General features: G+C 44.5%; 1 protein-coding gene across 1 annotated transcript in view; it reads right to left on the bottom strand.

Moving 5' to 3' along the window:
* Positions 1–1,193: 1,193 nt before the first annotated feature.
* mRpS18A (mitochondrial ribosomal protein S18A) overlaps positions 1,194–21,167 on the bottom strand; it is a 31,458-nt gene continuing 11,484 nt past the window's right edge. Inside the window, exons 3-4 of the mRNA XM_068386906.1 lie at positions 19,315–19,438; positions 1,194–1,389 (exon numbers count right to left, since the gene is read on the bottom strand). Coding sequence (XP_068243007.1) covers positions 1,286–1,389; positions 19,315–19,438 — 228 coding nt within the window. The 3' untranslated portion in view covers positions 1,194–1,285. The remainder of the gene's footprint in view (positions 1,390–19,314; positions 19,439–21,167) is intronic.

Genomic DNA, 21,167 nt, shown 5'->3' with positions numbered 1-21,167 from the left:
AGGATTTGTGAAGAGAAAGCCTGCACAGCGAAAGCTCAATACTAGAATAATGTACTTCACCAATTAGTTGTGAAAACAAATCCAGTTTAGCAGCAGCGAGTAAGTACGTCTTGTCGGTAGCACGACAGAGAGAAAATTGAGTCTTTGTTTACATTGAGTACTGGGTATCTGGACGACAGATGGCACTGTTGGGCACACCCGCAACCTGTGTAGCGATCGCTGGCGAGTTTTACCTTAGAGTTTTCTGTCGAGCAACAGAGTTGCAGCTATTATAATCACCGGCTAAGTTAAATATTGAAAACTACTAATTACATCAAACAAATCCAGTAACTCAAATATAAATCTTATCAGGATGTCTGAAAGTTCTATAGGTACAATTTGAATAAATTTTCCTCTCAATATTTTCAAATTATACTCTATGCTGTATTATAGTAGTAACATTCCTTATAACAGAAGAATTTCTAACACATTTAGGTTAAAAATAAGTAAATATTTTGTAAATTTATTGACATATATACATTTATAAAAACACTCACTGCACTGTTTGATTTCTGAGAACTCTCGAAGAGGCAAAAAAAAAAAAAAAAAAAAAAAATAGCAACCTAACCTCTTTTCTGATTTTTTTTTCAACAAATACTATAAACAGGAGTAAAGTAAATAAATAATTTTGAGATAGATTTCATTATTTTTGCAAATATTATTTACAAATACAGAATAAATATCAAATACAACTAACCTACCATTAAATTTAAAACTGACTTCAATATGCAGTTATGGTTTATATCTTTTAACACTAATAGCTTTACTGCAGCGAAACAATAAAGTTTGAACTTATAAAATATATAAAACAATAGCCATCCTCATCAAACTCAGACTCTATCGTAGGGATAGTTAGTTATCATAGTCAAATTAAAAATTTAATTTATATTTCAAATTATTAGCAGTAAAAAAGATAAGTACTAACAGTTACTTTAGCAAAAACATTATGCAGGAGTTTTTTTTTTTTATATGACACACACTGTACTATACAATGTGCAGTAATCTTAATAATGGGATATGTGAAATTTGGCTGCAACATTCTAGAAACTGTCTCCCATAAACAGCTTAAATGTTTTACTTTTTAATAAAGCCCTTAAAACCACCAATTATTTCAAATGTAAGATATTAATTTATCTACTAAAAAACTTCAGAAAGAAATTATAACACACCTTGTATAATAACCATTACACTTTGCTCCCACACTGGTAACTAAATTTTTAGTCAGCATTCCAAATCATAAAAGGCTTCAATCCAATGTGGCTTCATCAAAATACCTGTTGAATTTCTTGGACCCATACCTCTTCCTTGGATCTTTTTTACTCCAGCTGGGAGCTAAATTAGGCATCAATCCTGTTGACAGAATATAATTTTATAGTTGTAAAAAGTTGCAAATTATCTCAAGGGAGATAAAGGATCTCGCTAAAATTTATAATGATATAATGGTAATGATACTCCTATTTTAAAATAATCATCCAAAATCATACTAATACATACTGTACTCTCAAAACAAAAATTTGACAAGATTAATTTGATACAGTATAAATGTTTAAGCATAGCATGATGACATTTAAACTAGAAAGCTAGCCCAGTTCTAAAATTTAATTTTTACAGTAAACAAATATTTAGTACCTAAATTTCATCATACTTAAAGAAAAAACTTATAGCATGAGGTCAACAGTATGTCTCATCTAAAAAAGTTTCAGGGATTAGGATAAGTAGAATTCAGAGGTGATAGGGATGAAAAGGTCGAAAAATCTACAAATCACAAAAGCCCAAACCATCAAACAAGATTTTTTTTACAAATACTGTAGCTATAAAGTATTGTACTGTACAATAGACGTTTTCCACCCCAGCTGTGGGAGGGATGTTGAAAGTAAGGTGACAAAAGAGAATACAAATTTCTTGTTACTTAAACTGGTTGGCTTTTGCCCACACAAACCAGAGATTTGGTAGTCTAGCATAATGAAATCTAGCAAAAATTGAACTTACATGTTGGGTGGGATATAAGCAGAAACCAGATATTGTTGACAAAATTTCTTGTGTCACATGATATATTAGCAAATATACCATCAAAAAATGTCTCATAAGTCTCAGTATCATCAAACACAATTATAACTTATTCTGAATGATACTGAAACCAGGAGTAATTATTGGTGAAGTGTTCAAGCCAAATAGGAAGTCTCTATCTCATATAGTTCAACTATGGTCTTTATAATATATATATATATATATATATATATATATATATATATATATATATATATATATATATATATATATATATATATATATATATATATGTATGTATATATATATATATATATATATATATATATATATATATATATATATATATATATATATATATATATATATATATATATATATATAGGAGAGACCTGAATATAGTACTAAAAAACAATAGTTTGGTTCTGGAGTGTCCTCCTACAAGAGCTGCTTACCATACCTAAAGAGTCTCTTATACCCTTACCATGAGGAAAGTGGCCACTGAACAATTACAGTGCAGTAGTTAACCCCTTGAGTGAAGAAATTTTAATATTGTAAGGTGTATGAGAAACTTTTGGGTTTTTGGTCTTGACCATGAACTCAGGAACAAGTTACAAGAGACTCCTTAAATTCTTTGATATACAACATGCCAGGTTGAACCCATCATTGGAGCTCTGCAAGGAAGAGCTACCAGGACATGTAGTGCAGCAATCATCCCATACTCCACCAACTCTAAAAATGCTCCCTGATGTAGATTAGAGTTCTCCGGGCTCCTAAAGAATACTCCATAGAGCTAAACTAGCTAACCCAAAAGCTTCAGCAATTAACAAACTTGAGGAAAGCAAAGTGCTGAACAATTTTTCCAGCATTGTTTTGGGCATTGATGGTCACGGATGACACCAGAGAAAACTTAAACTTCCTGGTCCTCAAAGAATACACCTGCCCTTAACGGAAGACTTTGACCTACGTTACATTCCGAGTATGGGGATAATTGCAAAAAATCATACCCCTAAAAGGGCAAAAGGGAATATGTATCTATCGCACATTTAGTCACAAACCAATGAGTGTCCATCTTTTCACTGGCATATGCATTCCCATTTTGTTTAATAATTAACACTAAGCCAAATTCAACAAATCAAACTAATAAGTATGAGAAAAAGATTAAACAAGTCTTCGATAGGACATCTGTACTCATTGCAGTCAAAGATAAAAGAGAAGATTCTTTGACAATAGAGTGGGCATGGTTGTTTGCCCGTACTTTACCAGGTAGTAGGTTGGCCAAGGACCCAGCCACCTGTTGAGATACTACCGCTAGAGGGTTATGGGGTCCTTTGACAGGTCAGACAGTAGTACATTGGATCCTTCTCTATGGTTTACTTTCCCTTTGCCTACACACACACAGAATTATCTGGCCTCAACTTTATATATTCTCCTCTACACCTGACAACACTGAGATTACCAAACAATTCTTCTTCACCCAAGGGGTTACTGCACTAGGAGGACACTCCAAAATCAAGCCATTGTTCTCTAGTTTTAGGTAGGGCCATGGCCTCTGTACCTTGGTCTTCCACTGTCTTGAGTTATATTTCTCTTGCTTGAGGGTACACTCGGGCACAATGTAGTATCTTATTGCTCTTCCTCCTGTTTTGTTATAAAGTTTTTATAGTTTATATTGATCTTTATTTTAATGTTACTCTTCTTAAAATATTTTTCCTTGTTTCCTTTCCTCACTAGGCTATTTTCCCTGTTGGAGCCCCTGGGCTTATAACATCCTGCTTTTCCAACTAGGGGTGTAGCTTAGCAAGTATAATAATCTATATATTAATTCGATAGCGTGTGTTATTTATTTTGTGTGTCACGCTTCAAAGAAAACAGAAATCATTTCATGGTATACTCTTACAAATTCACACTTTAAAGAAAACGGAAATAATTTCATGGTATACTCTTACAAATTCACATTAGACTCTGATTACTTAACCAAAGCACATCTTATATAGTTTTCCCAATTTTGTCTTTAGCACTTGATTCTTTTTTTTTAAATACACTATTAGACAAAAATTTGAGTTCTATCAATTTCCATAACCTAGATTATAAAATTAATCTTGGGACATTTTATTCAAACATGTATAGGTTAGGAACAAGATAATTAGTATTGAAAATATCATTTCGTGTAATTTACATGGGTTCCACGAGTAATAATAATAATAATAATAATTATAATAATAATAATAATAATAATCTGTTGCTAACTACCTGGTTAATGATTTTAATAGCTGTTCCAGCTTTGCTAAAGGCATTTCCTACTTGAAAAGACAAAAGGTTTATATGCATGTAAGAGCAAACATGCCATCATTGGGAAGAAAATATGCAAGGAATTGAGTAAAGAATATAGTAGGAAAAGGAAAAATAACTTAACCAATCTGAAGAGTCATGAATGGAAAATAGTTTACATTTACACTTAGTAAGCTTTGTGGTAAGGGAAAAATATGTGGTACTGTATAGTACAGCACTTGGTTTGTCATCCCAACCCTGAATCCATGATTTAACAATAAGAGAACAAATACTCTATTACTTCCCACAAGAAATGGTATTTTCATTATAAAATAAATTTTTGAACATACTTACCCGGTAGTTACTGTATATATATAGCTTACGTCCCTGACGTCACTTCAGAAAATTTTAATCTTGTGCCAATCGCCGATTGGATAGCCAGGTGTACCACCCCTGCGCCCTAACGAGGTACCTAGAAACCATTCCAGGAACCCTCATAAATTCCATGCCTCTAGTCTCTTAGAGGGGAGGAGGGTGGGACTTTAATTATATATAACTACCGGATAAGTATGTTCAAAAATTTATTTTATAATGAAAAACCATTCTTAAACATAAGACTTACCCGGTAGTTATATATATAGCTGATTAACACCTTTGGTGGAGGGTTATAGACAGCTAGTATATCTGGAATTTTTCTCAAGAGTTAATTAAAACAAACTTAAGGGTTTGTACCTGATAAGGAAGCTGACTTCAATGATTCTCTGTCTCATTATGTCTGCTGGCCTTATGAGATCCAGCGATCCTCCCAGGGGCTGAAGATCTCGTAGGGACTGTCAAACCGGTGTATATACCTCATTATGACAAAACCTCCTCCAATAACCAGTTCCGAGCGCTCTTCAAGGAACAAAATTGACCACCTGGCTAAAATCAATGATTTTGGAAGACTGACACAGTCTCCACAAACAACCATAAAAACAAATAAAAGTTCCAAGAGAAGAAAAGGTTATTGGGATTATGGAAACGTAGTGGTGGATCCTTCACCCACTACTGTACTCGCTATCACGAATGGTCCCAGAGTGTAGCAGTCCTCATAAAGAGTCTGGAAACGATTAAAATAGTGTGAAGTGAACACAGATTTACTCCCCGAAAAGGTTGTGTCCATAATACTCCACCACAATCTATTCTGCTTGAAGGTCATTCAAGTTGTTATAGTACTAACCTCATGCGTCTTGACATTAAAAACTTGAGGCCGGTCTCACTGTAATGTATATGAGCCTCTCTTATAAGAGTCTGATGAAGAATGAAAGGACATTCTTGACATCTGATAACGAGGGCTTCTTAATCGAGCACCAAAGAGCTTTCGACTTGCCTCGCAACTCTTTCATACTGCCTGGGTAGAACTTCAGGGTTCTTACTGGACACAGGACTCTCTCCAACTCCTCGCCAACCATATCCGAAAAATTCGGAAACTCAAAAGCCTTAGGTCAAGGTTAAGAAAGGTGGTCATTCCTGGCGGGAAAGCCTAACTGCAATGAGCAGATAGCTTCGTTATCTCGAAAGCCAACGTTTTACTAAACGTATGAATTAACTGATTCTTTTAGATGTCACCAGACTAACAAAAAAAATAGTTTTCATTGAGAGGTCCTTAAAATGAAGATGAAAGCAAGTGCTCAAGCTTGTCACTCGTAAGGAACTTCAGGATTGAGTCCAGGATCCAAGCTGGTGAATCCTGGTTGTTTGATGTTTCAAACAAGTTGAGAAGTTCCTGTAGGACTTTATCAATCGAAAGGTCCAAGATACTGTGTCTGACAACAGTCGCTAACACACACCTGTATCCCTTGATGGAAGAGGATGAACAAATGAGCTTCCTTCGAAGGTAAAACAGGAAGTCAGCAATCTGAGTTGTAGAGATACTGGAAGAGAAAAACAGAGTTGACTCTGCACCATTCTCTAAAGCTTCCCACTTGGATTGATAAATCCTGATGGTAGAAGTTCTTATTGCACTTGTAAAAGACTTAGCTGCCTCTTTCGAAAACATCTAGATCCTGTGAGGTTTCAAAAGGCTGAAGGTAGCCAGAAGAAAAGCTTAGAGACTAGAAGGATAACTTTCCAAGAGAGGTTGTTTGAGTAAAACTACTCTTAATGGAAGACTTCTAGGAGAGTCCACCATCCATTCCAGTATCTTTGTGAACCTTCCTCTTGAGGGCCAAAAGAAGGCCACTAAAGTCTCCTGGTCCTTTCGTGTGACACAAACTTTTGTGTCACCTTGTAAGGAAATAGAACGAGGAAAACGTACACATCCAGATTGGACCAGACTAATAGGAAAGCGTCTATTTGGACTGCTTGAGATCTGGCACTGGAGAGCAGTAAGATTCCATTCTCCAGCTGAGACCGTTCTTCCAGAAGTTCTTCTCTTTTTTAAAGAACTTTGTTAGAAGGAATACATTCTTCTCCTTAGCCCAGATGAGAAGACTCCTCTCAGTCCTGAAAAGGAACCTCGAATGGGTTCCGTCTTGCTTGGCAATAAAAGCCAACTCTGTGGTGGGATTGGCATAGACCTGCAACACTTTGTTCCAAACTGACCCTTCAAAGCTTTTTGAGAGCCAACTGGACTGTCAACAGTTCCTTTGGGTGATGAGGAAGCTCTTCTGATCCTCTGTCCAAAGTCCCGAAGCTTCCAACTGTCTAGTGTTGCTCCCACCCCAAAACCGAGGTGAGGAGACACAACACAAGGTCTAAGATCCTCTGTTAAAAAGGGGTAACCTTCCAGAAGTTTGACTGGATCGAACCACCACTGAAGGCAACTTCTTATAGCATCCTAAAAGAGATGCATATCAACTCAAGACCTTCTCCTCGTCCCAAAAGATTGAGGTTGAAATGGAGAGAATAAAGATAACTCACAAAAGGATCATAGCTTCTAGCTTCTGACTGGCCGGGAATCGAACCCTGGTCCAGGAAAACCGGATACATGTATTTAAGGTCCTGACTCCTGGCGTCAAGGAAACCCTATGTCGCCGCGTTGTACTAAGGCTAGACGCTCGATAAAAAACTTTCGTGATCAAAGAGATCGGAACAAAGGCGTCCTTGATCTCGACATTCGATTCGACTAGTGTCACCACGAAGTCCGAGGTTCTCATGTTCAGTGTCATGCCTCCTTCAGGATCTCCGAAGTCGAGCTTCCTGAAAGACGGGGCGCCGAGCGTCCTGAAAGACGGGGCGCCGAGCGTCCTGAAAGACGGGGCGCCGAGCGTCCTGAAAGACGGGCCGCCGAGCATCCTGTAAGACGTGGCGCCGAGTGTCCTGAAATACGTGGTGCTGAGCGTCCTGAAAGACGAGGCGCCGAGCGTCCTGTAAGACATGGCGCCGGGCTTCCTGTAAGACGTGGCGCCGAGCGTCCTGAAAGACGTGGTGCCGAGCGTCCTGAAAGACGAGGCACCGAGCGTCCTGTAAGACGTGGCGCCGAGCTTCCTGTAAGACGTGGCGCCGAGCTTCCTGTAAGACATGGCGCCGAGCGTCCTTTAAGACGTGGCGCCGAACGTCCTGGAAGGAGTGGCGCCGAGCGTCCCGTAAGACGTGGCGCTAAGCATCCTGGTGTCAGAAGAGACTCGTCTAGTTGACAGGAATACGCAATTCTTCTGAAAGGTTCAAAGTTATCTGAAAATCCTTCATAAAGAACGTAAGAAAGAGCTCTGATAAATCAATCGTCCAGATACAGGGAGGCTCTGATGTCTCTTGAGTGCAGTATTCTACTACATTTAGCAAAAGTTTAAATGCAAAGCCAGCCTCTTAAACTCCTTTCTAGAACTGTGAGAGAGATCTATTGGAGCTAAAACTAAAGGAGGATGAAAGGAAATTGTAATCCTCCTTCAGAAGATGTACTGACCAAAGGTCTGCTCCCCTCTTCTCCCAAGATTGCCAGAAGTTATGTAGTCTGGCTCTATTGCCTGAAGGCGAAAACAGTCAGACTCTGCTTCACCTTGTGACCAGGCTGACATGAGACTTTAAATAGTTCATGATTTCGATGTCTCCATGGAGAACTTTGACTTCTGAACGAAGGCATTGAGAGCAGTTACATCCAGGACCAGATAAAAGCCTCCCTCTCCCAAAAGAGAGACATTTGATATTGCAAAGTCTGTTTTGCAGAGAGGTCTTATCAGAGTAACTAACAAAGGAGGTTTCACTAGGAAGAAGATTTTGCATCCATCCTAAAGGAATAGCACGGACCTCAAAGATATCCTGCCCCATAGTCTGGATCCCTTAAGAGATTCAGCGATCCACCTAGGGGGCTGTAAAAATCTCTGTGGGGCTGCCACAAGGTCCTTGACCTTAACGTGGTTAGATCTCCACTCTTGCTATCCTGGAATACCTGATAAGGAAGCTGGCTTCAAAGGTTTATATGTCTCATTTACCTGCATTCCTTGAGAGACTCAGCAATCCACCCAGGGGGCTGTAACAGTCTCTGTGGGGCTGCCACAAGGTCCTCGACCAAAGCGTGGCTAGACTTCCACCCTAAATGACATATCTGTTTTAGACGTTGTTACTGTTTTAAGAATGATTTATTTTTAAATTATTCTCATCATTTATTTATCTCCTTATTTCCTTTCCTCACTGGGCTATTTTTTCCTATTGGAGCCCTTGGGCTTAAAGCATCTTACTTTTCTAAATAGGGTTGTAGCTTGGCTAGAGAAAATAATAAAAATAATCTCGTAACTCTGATACAAGATCTAGAGGCCAGGTTATTCAGAGGAAAAAAGAAAGCTGTCTTTCCTTGGTGCTTCTGAGACTCTAAACAGTCTCCTACCATCCTTAAAGCTTCATTGATGACTACGTGTAAATTCAGAGGGTGGCGAACGTGGAGCAACAGGCATAAAATAATTTGGAAACTAATCATAAAAACTTTCATGAGTTTCTAAATCAACTGAATGACGAAAGGAATAAGGATCTTCTTCCGAGAATCTCAAATTCAACAGGAGAAAAGTGATCACCAATGTCTTCTACTGACAAAGATCTTGTAAGACGTGGCGCCGAACGTCCTGAAAGACGAGGTGCCGAGCGTCCTGAAATACGAGGCGCCGAGCGTCCTGAAATACGAGGCGCCGATCGTCCTGGAAGACGTGGTGCCGATCATCCTGAAAGACGAGGCGCCGAACGTCCTGAAAGACGTGGCGCCTAGCATTCTAAAAGACGAGGTGCCGAGCCTCCTGAAAGACGAGGCGCGATCGTCCTGAAAGACGTGGCGCCGATCGTCCTGAAAGACGTGGCGCCGAGCGTCCTGAAAGACTTAGCGCCGAGCGTAAAATGATCTTCATTACGTCACTCGGCGCACTCAGTTCATCAGAGGGTTCTCATGGCTGACTGGCGCTCTGGAACAAAAACCGTGTCTATGTTGGTTCGTAAGCATTATAGTATTGCTATTATTAGCAAATGTGATGCAAAGCAAGACTCTAACAGCAATGTTAGTAGCTTAACGTCCAACGCTCTTTGCTTTCCCATGGCAAGGGCGAGCATTCTTGGGAATGTCAACAGGAACGCTCAAGAGGACGTCTGCTCGTGAGCTAACGCCTCTCGTTTCCTTTGGCCGATCGACATTCCTTGTCCCAGGGTTGGGGAGCTTGGAAGAGGTCTAAGGCTAGGAAAAAACATCCACTGTGCTGAATAAATTTACTGCACTAATTTCGCACTGAAACATGACAAATTCGAAGATAATTTGTATTTTTCCTAACCATACAAACCTTAGCTATTTACACAGGGTTTACCTTTAAGCGCAGCTGAAATGGCGAGCCATTAGAATTTAACGAGGGTGTATTACCCCAGCGCTAGTTAGCGGGGGGGGGGGGGGGGGGTAGGGGAGTGGTAGCTAGCTACCCCTCCCCTCCCTCACACACAGATGAATGCTCACTTTCACTTAGAGGTAGGACTTGTCTTGGGGGACAGGGCTGGCGGGCAAATGTGTGTAAATAGTTAATGTTTGTATGGTTAGGAAAAATACAAATTATCTTCGAATTTGTCATTTGTTCCGTAACCGAAATACAAACCACGCTATTTACACAGGGCGACTTACCCCTTAGGTAGGGTGGAAAGTCCCCAGCCATACTGGCTTTGGCTTTACCCGGGGACTCAGAATCCGAGTGAGTAGCACTCGATAAAAGGAGTCCCTGCACCTCACAAGTTCCTTGCTTCGCAAGGAACCATGTGGCCTACGTAAGCTTGTGTGTGAAGGAAGAAGTGTGACCCGTCCTAGGCAGTTGACCTGGAGTTCCAGAAGGAACTTTGGGTTAGGACGTTCCCAATACCACCTCATCAGGGTATGGGGGACGCGACAGTATTGACTCAATACTCGGAACACAAGGAAGCATAGTTTACCTGCAGAGGTTCGAGGTCAGCTATGCAGAGACCAGGATGCTGCTTCCCCGTAAAGGGGATGATGAAGAAAGAAGTAAGGGCCAGACATACTTCTTTCGTTCATGCAGACTAAAACCTGATAACAATGCCCTCAACCTTCTGCTACCTGTCCAAAAAGGAGCCTGAGGTTAGACCAGCTGTTGTGTAGCCACCACAGAGCGATAGAAAACGTATCAAGACTCTTGTGGGTCACGCCCTGTAGGAAGCGGGCTGCGAAGGTCATTAGACGCTTCCAGACTCCAGCTTGTAGCACCTGCGTCACAGAGTAGTATTACTCGAAGGCAAGGGACGTTGCGATGTATCCAACATCGTGCTGTAGGGCGACGTGACGGGGGAGGGTCTGGAGACAGGTCGAGATGAATGTCCTTGAGTCCGGGCTGAAGAGGTATACTGGTGACTCTCCCCCCATGTCCTCCTTGTGCTCCCAAATCGGCTGCAACTGAGGACAAACTGCAGCTGTTCCCAGCGCTAACCTCTCGATTCCTTTACTGGCAAGAAAGAGAAGGTCTTGGGACATCAGATACAGAATGGAGACTCGAAATCTTGAATGAATCGGACCGAAGGGCCGGGACCCCCAGATTCTGAGTCTAGCCAACAACTCAGGAGCGAGCCTGAATGTTGCCTTCCCCTCTTCCTTAGAAAGGGGGGAGTCGTAAGAGACCAAGAAGATTGTTTACACACTGGCCGTGGCCAGAGTGAGCAGGAGACCCAAGGCGGAATACAATCCGAGGCCTGTCGTAAAGGGTCTTGAGAAGATCTCTTAAAGGACTAAAAGTCCGAGCCATGCTCCAAGTTGGAGGTCTTCCTCCGACTAGGGCAGGGACGATCGTAGCTTCGCATGAGCGAGGATAGATCCAGCGGGCAGGAAAAAGTTATTCCTTTAAGCCTGAAGGTCAGGGAAAGGCTGAGCGACAGGCTTCATTGCCGAGAGCGGAAAGGAGTTTCCTTCCGCCGAAAGGCAATAAGACCGTTATTGCTGGAGAAGAGGCCTCAAGGGAAGAGGTATATCTCCCACGGCACCAACCACCTTAGACTCTTCACTTTGCCTGGGAGACCCCTGTGGATGACTATCGCAGATGACGCGACCTCCGTACCGCGACTGTAGCGGGTTGTCTCTTCTTGAGGAGGAGGCGTAGTGTCTCCAGGCATGAAGCCGAAGCGACGCCCCGGTTCGGGAGAGATGTCGCAGTGTGGTTGCTTGAGTAGTCTGCGCCGTGGGAGAAGCTCTCCCGGGAATTCCGTCAGGGGAAGCAGAGGGTCCAGAAACCGTTCTGCGCATAGTCCCAGTGGAGCTCTCCCATTGAAAGGTTGACAGACAACCTGGTCTTGTTGAGACCCATTGTCCACAGACAAAAGGGAGGGAAGACGCAGGCGTCGAAGTTGTCCCACCATCACCGGAATGCATCTTGCCAGAGTCTCGGGGTCTGAGACTGGGGGGAAGAATAGCGGAAGCTTGAGGTTCCAAGCTGTCGCGATCAGGTCCCCCAGACCAGTACTTGCTGGTTACCCAAGGTCAAAGACCCCCAGGTACACTCTCTCTACGAGGCTCTGCTCGGATAGTCTGAGAGAACATTCCCCTGCCTGGAATGAGAGAGCCGATGGTGGTATTGAGAGAATCTCAATCATCCCGGTATCTCTACTGCAAGATGTGAAGGTGTGAAAATGCGTCCCATGCTAGTTAGAATACGCCAGAATCATGAAGTCGACGCGCACGGGGCGACTCGGCAGGAGCTGTAGGATCTGTAGAGGGGCCAGATTACGGCCCCTAAGCCTGCCTGAATGATGGAGAGGTATCCTTCAGGTCTTGACCATAGGCCTGGACCGGAACATGCCCCCCCCTTTCCTTTGACGAGTCCGAGAACAGCATCAAGAATGTGGGGAAAGGACGAGAATATCCACTACCATCAAGAGGCTCCATAGGTCAACACCCATTGCAGGTCTAATAGTTCCGCTGGTCCCATAGGGGCCAGGAAGTCCGATTAAACATTGCCTGAAGCCACCGGAACTTGGATCGCCCCACATGGAACTTATCCTGAGGCGACCGTTCGGACTATAGACGGGTCAATGAGGAAAGGAGAACTAGGAAACGTTCCAAGGTAGGGCTGAAAGCTCTGCTTGACTGAGAACAGGTACTGCGACTCTCCTCAGTCTTGCCACAGTCAACTGAAAGGAAGGCTCGGAGGATGTGGTAACAGAATCTGGCGTCCCCAGGTGGTCACCCATCCAAGTACCGACGTTGCTTAACCTCGCTGGACGGACGAGAAGCGGGGTTTCCAACGTGCTAAGGCCGTTGACTCAATATCATGGCCAGATACTCCAGATGTTGAGGCAGAGGCTCCAAGCAAAATACCATGAGCCCACAGTCATGGTAAGCATCCGAAGCTTGTCCCGGCGCTGAAAAAGGTCGAACCCGAGCCTACCGGAGTTGACCAGCCCTCCAAACAGCAGAGGAGGCGGAAGCCTGCACCTGAGCGGCCAAGAGGAAGGCAGGGAGAGTTCTCTGGGGAAACAAACCTGCTATGCCACGGCAGGATAGCGACACTGCATCATAAGCACCCTGGAAGATGGATGGAATGGAAACTGAAAGTACCCGTCCTTCCGATCCAGGGTTTAAGGAGTCCTGTCGCCTCGTTACCAGTCTGATCGATTCTGCTGGTCTACGCTGGCCGAAGTTTGTTCGACAAACTTGATCAGGGCTGAGAGGTCGACTAAGGACATCCCCTCTCAGATCCTTTCTTACAAGAAAGGATCGACTGAGGAGGCCGGGGGTGAAGCCGTCGATGATCCTAAGGAAGACCTTCGCCTAAGGTATGGATCATTCTGCCCAACCGGGCAACTCTGCTGACGCTATGGCATAGAGGTTCAGAGACACTGAATTCGCTGACAGAGACGGCAGGCGCGATATCCTTGGCTGATCACAGAGATTGTGCAGGAATGGGCATCGGGAAGCTGTCATTCAGATGAGTAACCTTAAGCATCCTCCCAGAGAAAAACCTGCAATCCTAGAGTTCGTGAACTCCTTTTAGGACTATGCCCCCCCGGGGGAGTCTCCCGTGCCATCTGTTCCTGACAGGAGGAAACTGCAATTGGACACCTTGTCCCAGTTGTCGTAGCCGATAACTTAGGCCGACGTGATTGAAAGAAAAGGGCGCTGGAGCCCTGCAGAGTCTGGAAGAAAGCGCCTTGGAGGAGTGAAAACGGAAGTCGATTTCCTCCGCACAGCCGCTGTCTAAGTCTCTGTCCTTGGGCACAAACAAACTCTTCTCAAGGATGGAAGGGTGTCTGAGGTCGTCGACCTCCACAGATGAGACACCCGAAGGAAGCCCTCAGTCAGCGCGTCCAGATGGTACAACTTCGAGCTTGTCCGCAAGTTAGATACTTAACGACGAAAGGCCAAGGTGCCTGAGCTCCAGAGGAGGAAAGTACCCAAGCTCTTCCTGTAGCTTCCTTGAACCAAACCTCGGGCCGTTACCGAGGAGGGAAAGAACCTGGTAAGCTCCCAGAGGAAGGGGTAAGCAGTCACCCCTTGTCCGATGGAGAAATCTCGAACGGAGAGCCCCCCCGCCAAAAATACTTCCAGGGAATGACGGGGAAGGGCTAACCAGGTTCAGGAAAGAGGAGTGTTGCTCAGATCTCCCTTAAGTTTCTCCTATTCTTGCAAGTGCCATGCTCTGCGTTTACGGGGTGAGGCCGTGTTCTGGAAATACGCTCCAGAAGAACTCGCCAGGCTGGCCATGCTGCGAAAACCCCATTGGGAATCGTGGTCGCAATCGCCCTGGAGCTCGCGCGACGGCAATTCAAAGATTTTCGCGTGGGCGAACGTGGAAGCACCCATGCGCGGTAACGCAAACGAAGGTGAGCGAAGGAGCGCAGAAGGAGGGCGAGCGTGGTAGGAAGGGCGAGAGCTGGTGGTCGGCGAGCGATAACCCATAGACAAGCAATGGATACTGCAAGAAATAAGTCGACGTTTGTGCGAAGAAACACTGTAGGTTCGCGCGACGGAACACCATCCGTCCGCGTGATGGAAAACCGTTGGTTCGCGCGTGGGCGAACATTGGAGAGCATGGGCGCGGAGCGCATGAGCGTATTAGTGCAGGCACGTGGGCGTGTGGGCACGCAGGCGAGTGGTCGCGCGGGCGCACGGGCGAGCGGTCGCGCAGGCGCGCAGGCGCGCGGGCGAGCGGTCGCGCGGGCGCACAGACGAGCGGTCGCGCAGACGAGCGGTCGCGCAGACGAGCGGTCGCGCAGACGAGCGGTCGCGCAGACGAGCGGTCGCGCAGACGAGCGGTCGCGCAGACGAGCGGTCGCGCGGGCGCGCAGACGAGCGGTCGCGCGGGCACGCAGACGAGCGGTCGCGCGGGCGCGCAGGCGAGCGGTCGTGAGGGTGGGCAGGTGGATAAGCGCGAGTCCGAGGCGGCGAACGCAAGCGTTAGCGTGATGGCGAGGAAACGCACTGCCGCATGGGCGCGGAAGACCGCTGGCGATATGGATCAACAAGCAATCGGTGGTGAGCTGGTGAGCGCTAACGCGCAGGTTGGCGATGGCGCGTTGTGTTATGCCGACGTGATGGTCGAGCAGCATGCGCAGGTGAGCGATCGTGCATTGGCGAGCTATATGCGAAGGTGAGCGATCGCGAGCAGCATGTGCAGGAGGGCGATCGCGCGATGGTGATCAGCATGCGCTGATGGGCGGTCGCGCGATGGCGAGCAGCCTCTGCAGGTGGGCGATCGCGCGATGGCGATCAGCATCCGCAGTTGAGGGTCGCGCGATGGCGATCAGCATCCGCAGGTGTGCGGTCGCGCGATGGCGATCAGCATCCGCAGTTGAGGGTCGCGCAATGGCGATCAGCATCCGCAGTTGAGGGTCGCGCGATGGCGATCAGCATCCGCAGTTGAGGGTCGCGCGACGGCGATCAGCATCCGCAGTTGAGGGTCGCGCGACGGCGATCAGCATCCGCAGTTGAGGGTCGCGCGACGGCGATCAGCATCCGCAGTTGAGGGTCGCGCGACGGCGATCAGCATCCGCAGTTGAGGGTCGCGCGACGGCGATCAGCATCCGCAGTTGAGGGTCGCGCGACGGCGATCAGCATCCGCAGTTGAGGGTCGCGCGACGGCGATCAGCATCCGCAGTTGAGGGTCGCGCGATGCCGATCAGCATGCGCAGGTGAGCTAGTAGCAGGCGAACCATGTTCCTTCAGAAGAGTTGGAGAACGTTGGCGTGCCGGCTGTAACACACGCAGGCGATCCGGAGATCGCCGAGAGACAGGTGATCGCTGGCGAGCTGATGATCGCTGGCGAGCTGATGATCGCTGACGAGCAGAAGGCTACGCGTGGAAGCCTGCGTATAGAAGAAGAGTCCTTGACCCCGACCTGAACCGAAGTTCTAGATCGCGAGGGCGAACATGGGCGCACAGGGCGCGTAACAGGAACCAACAGGAACAGCAGGGATGATCATCATGAAAGCGCTGACGAACAGGAGAGCGCTGATGAGCAGAAGAGCGCCTGTGCGTTAACACTGAGCAGGAGCAGGAGAGAACACAGCAGAAGGGCGCGCAGGGAAACCCTGACACGCAAGGGAAGAACCCCCGTGGGAGGCAACCCTTTGCCCCGAGGGATCGTTGTCCGCCGGGAGACTGATGTCCGTCGGAAGACCGCTGTCCGTCGGGAAGACCGTTGTCCGTCGGGAAGACCGTTGCCCGTCGGAAGACGAGATCAGACTGCTGTCCATTTGCACCAAGGCGGAAGATCGAGAAAAAGGAGTCGTAGGCTGCAAACGGAGATTCAAAAAGGCGCCTCAAGCACCCTTATAGGGAGATGAGAGGCACTTACGACGAGGCGGACGGTGGGCCTTACGGCGAGGGAGGCCAACAGCAACAGAAGAAACCTCCGAAGAGGTGTCTCTATGAGTGTACTCTCTCACGAACGAAAGAGAAACACTTCGTAGAAGAGACTGGTCAGCAGTGACCTAAAAGGAGCAATCCTCCGAAGAGGAGCTCCTGCAGTTGCCCAGCCCCTTGAGCGAAACTGCAGGTGTGACCGCTCAGCACCAAGAGCATAGTCGCACGAAAAAAAGGCAAGAGGAGAACCCTCCCTAAGGGGAAAAACTCAAGCCTGGACAGGAAAAACTTCCCTCGGAAGGAAAGTTACCTGCCCAAGGAGGCAAGCCTCCTGAGAGTTCTAAAATGAACTGGAGAGCTGTCCGTCGTCACGGGAGTACTTCCAGTAGAAGGAGACACGCCCCTGACGAAAACACAAGGGGGGAGGCAGCAACAGCCGAATCCCCAGGACTCAACAAGACAGCTCACACCGTTGCCATATTACAGAAACGAACTAGATCGGTAACTGTAAAAAAATAAAACAAAAAAACATTAGTACACATTCATTCCCCCGGGAGGGCTCCGAAGAGGAATCCCGAGGGAAAGGAAACAAGAATTACACAACAGGCATGTGCCCTCACAACCACTTACACTCACGGAAGGAGAGATGTAACCAAAACAGAATTATAACAATTATAATTATGTAACTATGTAATTATGTAATTTAAAAATGAATGAACACTAAAGAAAGAACGAAAACCCCGAAAGGAATCGTTCTACAAAGCTGAAAAATCAACAAATACAATTAGATTCATAAACTAATTGAGACAAACGTACGACGTAGCAACCCCCCACACGGAAGGGAAGCTACAAGGGCGTAGTAACACGTAGTAAAAGGGTGAACGACCTCAAGAGAGAGAGAGAGAGAGAGAAAGACATAAGTCAAACTCGATCGCCACCCATAACGCCGTGGCGGCCAACTGCCGAGGACACCACGTAGATAAGTACACTACACACACAAATCTGAAAAGGAAACTTACTGATTTCTATACTCAAATATGTATACAAACATGAAAACATGTTTACATATATATTGAGTAAATGAAAAGTAAGCGATTAAGTAAAGACAAAACAAACAATGGCTGCCAAGAGAGGACCAAGACAGAGACGTCTGTCACAGTCCGAGCCGAAAGTGAAAGTGAGCATTCATCTGTGTGTGAGGGAGGGGAGGGGTAGCTAGCTACCACTCCCCTAACCCCCCCCCCCCCCCCCCCGCTAACTAGCGCGGGGGTAATACACCCTCGTTAAATTCTAATGGCTCGCCATTTCAGCTGCGCTAAACGGTAAACCCTGTGTAAATAGCGTGGTTTGTATTTCGGTTACAGAACAATTGCACTTTTAACTCTTACACAAAAGACCATAATTAGTCCTGCCCGTTGTAATAGATCTTTCTCTACTGCCAAGGGCTTGAATGAGAATGCAAAATCGTTTCTAGTTCTTGCTATACAAAAATGTAACAAAATATTTTTTATAAAATATTATCCTGATATTTTCATTGTAAATAAATGTTTGAACACACTTACCCGGTAGTTACATATAACTACCGGTAAAGATAAATGTTCTACATACTCACCAGGTAGTTATATATAACTACCGGGAAAGTTAAATGTTATATGATTCAAATGAACAGATATAGGAATAACATATATAAATGTAAACAACCCTTAATTCTTAAAGGTTCCCAAAAATAGTGATTTGTTATTATTAAAATTAACAGATATCGCAATAACATACACATATATATATATATATATATATATATATATATATATATATATGTAAACAACCCTTAAATCTTCAGGGTTTCCAAAAATAGTGGATTGCTACACTTTACAATCCGAATACATATGTGAATATACCAATAATACTAGAATCCCAACATCGAAAGAAAATAAACAACGATATCAAGAATTGTTGGGACTGCATCGTATTTTCATGAGAACTACACAGCAAAAATTGACAATACGCTAGTTCTATTTAATCTTTGAAAATAGTATCGATGATTTAAAGAACGAATACAGTACTAAAAACACAGAAATTTCTTAAAAATTAATATAATCTTTTTATATTAAAAGTTAAATACTTATAGTAAGTTAGACTTCCTTTTCATTCTTTACAAGAAAAAGCAAAGAAAAGAATTATGCAACATATTTAGTACTATGTTGCTTACGTCACACGATTGTGACGTCATAGAGATGGTGGAACGATCTCTGCCATCAGGTTTAAAGAGTAGGTTCGTAAGTTTTACAGTAGGGGGAAAAAACTCCCATTCCTACCTCTGTTAAGATACAAACGTAGTTAAAGCACTAACACTCAGTAAAAATAAAATCCAACCAGCAAAGGCTAAAAATAAATTGTACATCACCAAGATAACTGTAATACAGTATACAGGTTAAAGCGAGTGAAAAATCCAACATCTTGCCGCTAGCGCGGCAGGGAATATATGAGGGTTCCTGGAAGGGTTCCTAGGTACCTCGCTAGGGCGCAGGGGTGGCACACCTGGCTATCCAATCAGCGATTGGCGCGAGATTCGAATTTTCTGCCGTGACGTCAGGGACGTAACCTATATATATAACTAACGGGTAAGTCTTGTGTTTAAAAAGTGAAAACTATGGAACTATTTATATACATGTAGGTATTAAGTATACACATTCAATGAATTTATATATGATAGAGGCAATAAAACAACAAATGACCTATGTAAATCATATTGTCCTTACCAGCTTTCTGTGACATAGTAACCAGATATTTGATGCGCAATTGCTGCTTTGTGCAAAGCCCAGTGGTACGTCGTGGCAACAAACACCCATCTGGACGTAAGAACTGGGATAATATCAAAACATCCTGAAAAGTAACTTTCAAAATTAGTTCTGAGGAAAGCACGCTGTTCTGAATTAGCCTTAACACTGTGCTATAGATATTTAACATTTGTACATAAAATGGAAGAAGTCTCAGGATTTACACTTGAACTATCTACATATAACCATTAATGACACCAGAGAACTTCAAATCAATATGTTAAAAAACCACTGCTTGAAGTGAGAATTAACTAGAGAAGCTTGGACAAATTATAAAAATTTGTCATTCTATTTGGCATTTTTATCTCAACGGTAAAAAATTCCTGACTTTTCAGCAAGTATGAATGGCTGTTCTGTTCAATCTATAAAGCTTTAGAGGTGTAAAGGAAAAATAAATGAAGTTCCCAATTGACCAGAAGTGCTGATTTGAAAATGGCAATATGAAACCAATAGTAAGGCCAAGAAAATCATCTGGAAAACATGAGATCTAATAGAAATTTTGGAAGACAACACATGACAGAATAGTGAACTCCAGTTACATCTAACTCCATGAAGAGAAGAGTTGCTATGAGTTTTTTCCTTACTAAAATCACTCAAGAGTTTTAAAAATGTGTTACTACAGTATACTGTACATTATAAATATGACAAATTTGGAAATAATTTTTATTTTTCCTGATTATACAAACCTGGAGCTCTATACAGTGGAGATATATTGTGGCGATAGCTGAAAGCAACCGTTAAGTCTTTTACGATGTGTAATTACCCTCCACTAGTTAGCGGAGGGGGAGCGGGAGTAGACCAGCCTGCCCGCTCAGACCTGCACTAGTTACAAACAATCACTTGGCAATTGCGGCAGGACTTCCAAGGGAAGGTGATGGTGGGACCAGTATGTGTAAAGAGCTTCATATTTATAGTTAGGTAAAATAAAGATTATCTCCAAATTTGTTATTTTTTCCAGCATTATATACAAACCCTTACGCTCTGTACAGTGGAGACTCACACCATAGTGGGTGGAACTAAAAAATAACCAACTGGCAGGTGAGTGCCCGGGATGTCACTCTGTGTTTCGCTAAAGCTGTTTAGAGACACTCTAACACCTAATTAACCCATGAGAGGTAATGGCCTGGGCAATCCATGCTAGATGTAAGAATTTAGCAATGTTACTTAACCAGGTAAGTGTAAGATTGGAGTTTAACCACACACTTAACTTAGACATTGCCCAAATCAACCTTGCTTGGAGATCGTGGACATAAATATATACACAAGTACTGTACCAGGCTACACAAGGGACAATGGTGCCCACCTGCAGTTAGAGGAGGTTAGCTTGCAGAATTCCTCCATGCTGGACCCCAAGAGAGGGGAGAATGAGACAGTAAGTGGCCAGTCACTCTCACATATATTCTAGGATCAGCCAGTCGTCCAGATAACGGAGGAGACGGATGCCGATCCTGTGTGCCCACGACGATATTAGGGTGAACACTCTGGTGAAAACCTGTGGTGCTGTGGAGAGACCGAAACACAGCACCTTGAACAAGTATTCCTTGTTGTCTAGGCTGAATCTTAAGTACTTCCTTGAAGACGGATGGACTGGGATCTGGAAGTACGCGTCCTTCAGATCCAGTGTACACATGAAGTCTTGAGGTCTCACTGCAAGTCTGACCGTGTCTGCGGTCTCCATGCTGAACGGAGTTTGCTTGACAAACTTTTTCAGAGCCGAGAGGTCGATAACTGGTCTCCAGCCTCCAGACATCTCCTTTACAAGAAAGAGTCGACTG

Source organism: Palaemon carinicauda, chromosome 14, assembly GCF_036898095.1.
Source record: "Palaemon carinicauda isolate YSFRI2023 chromosome 14, ASM3689809v2, whole genome shotgun sequence".
NCBI classification, from domain to species: Eukaryota; Metazoa; Arthropoda; class Malacostraca; order Decapoda; family Palaemonidae; genus Palaemon; species Palaemon carinicauda.
This window is presented reverse-complemented; position numbering and strand designations above follow the sequence as displayed.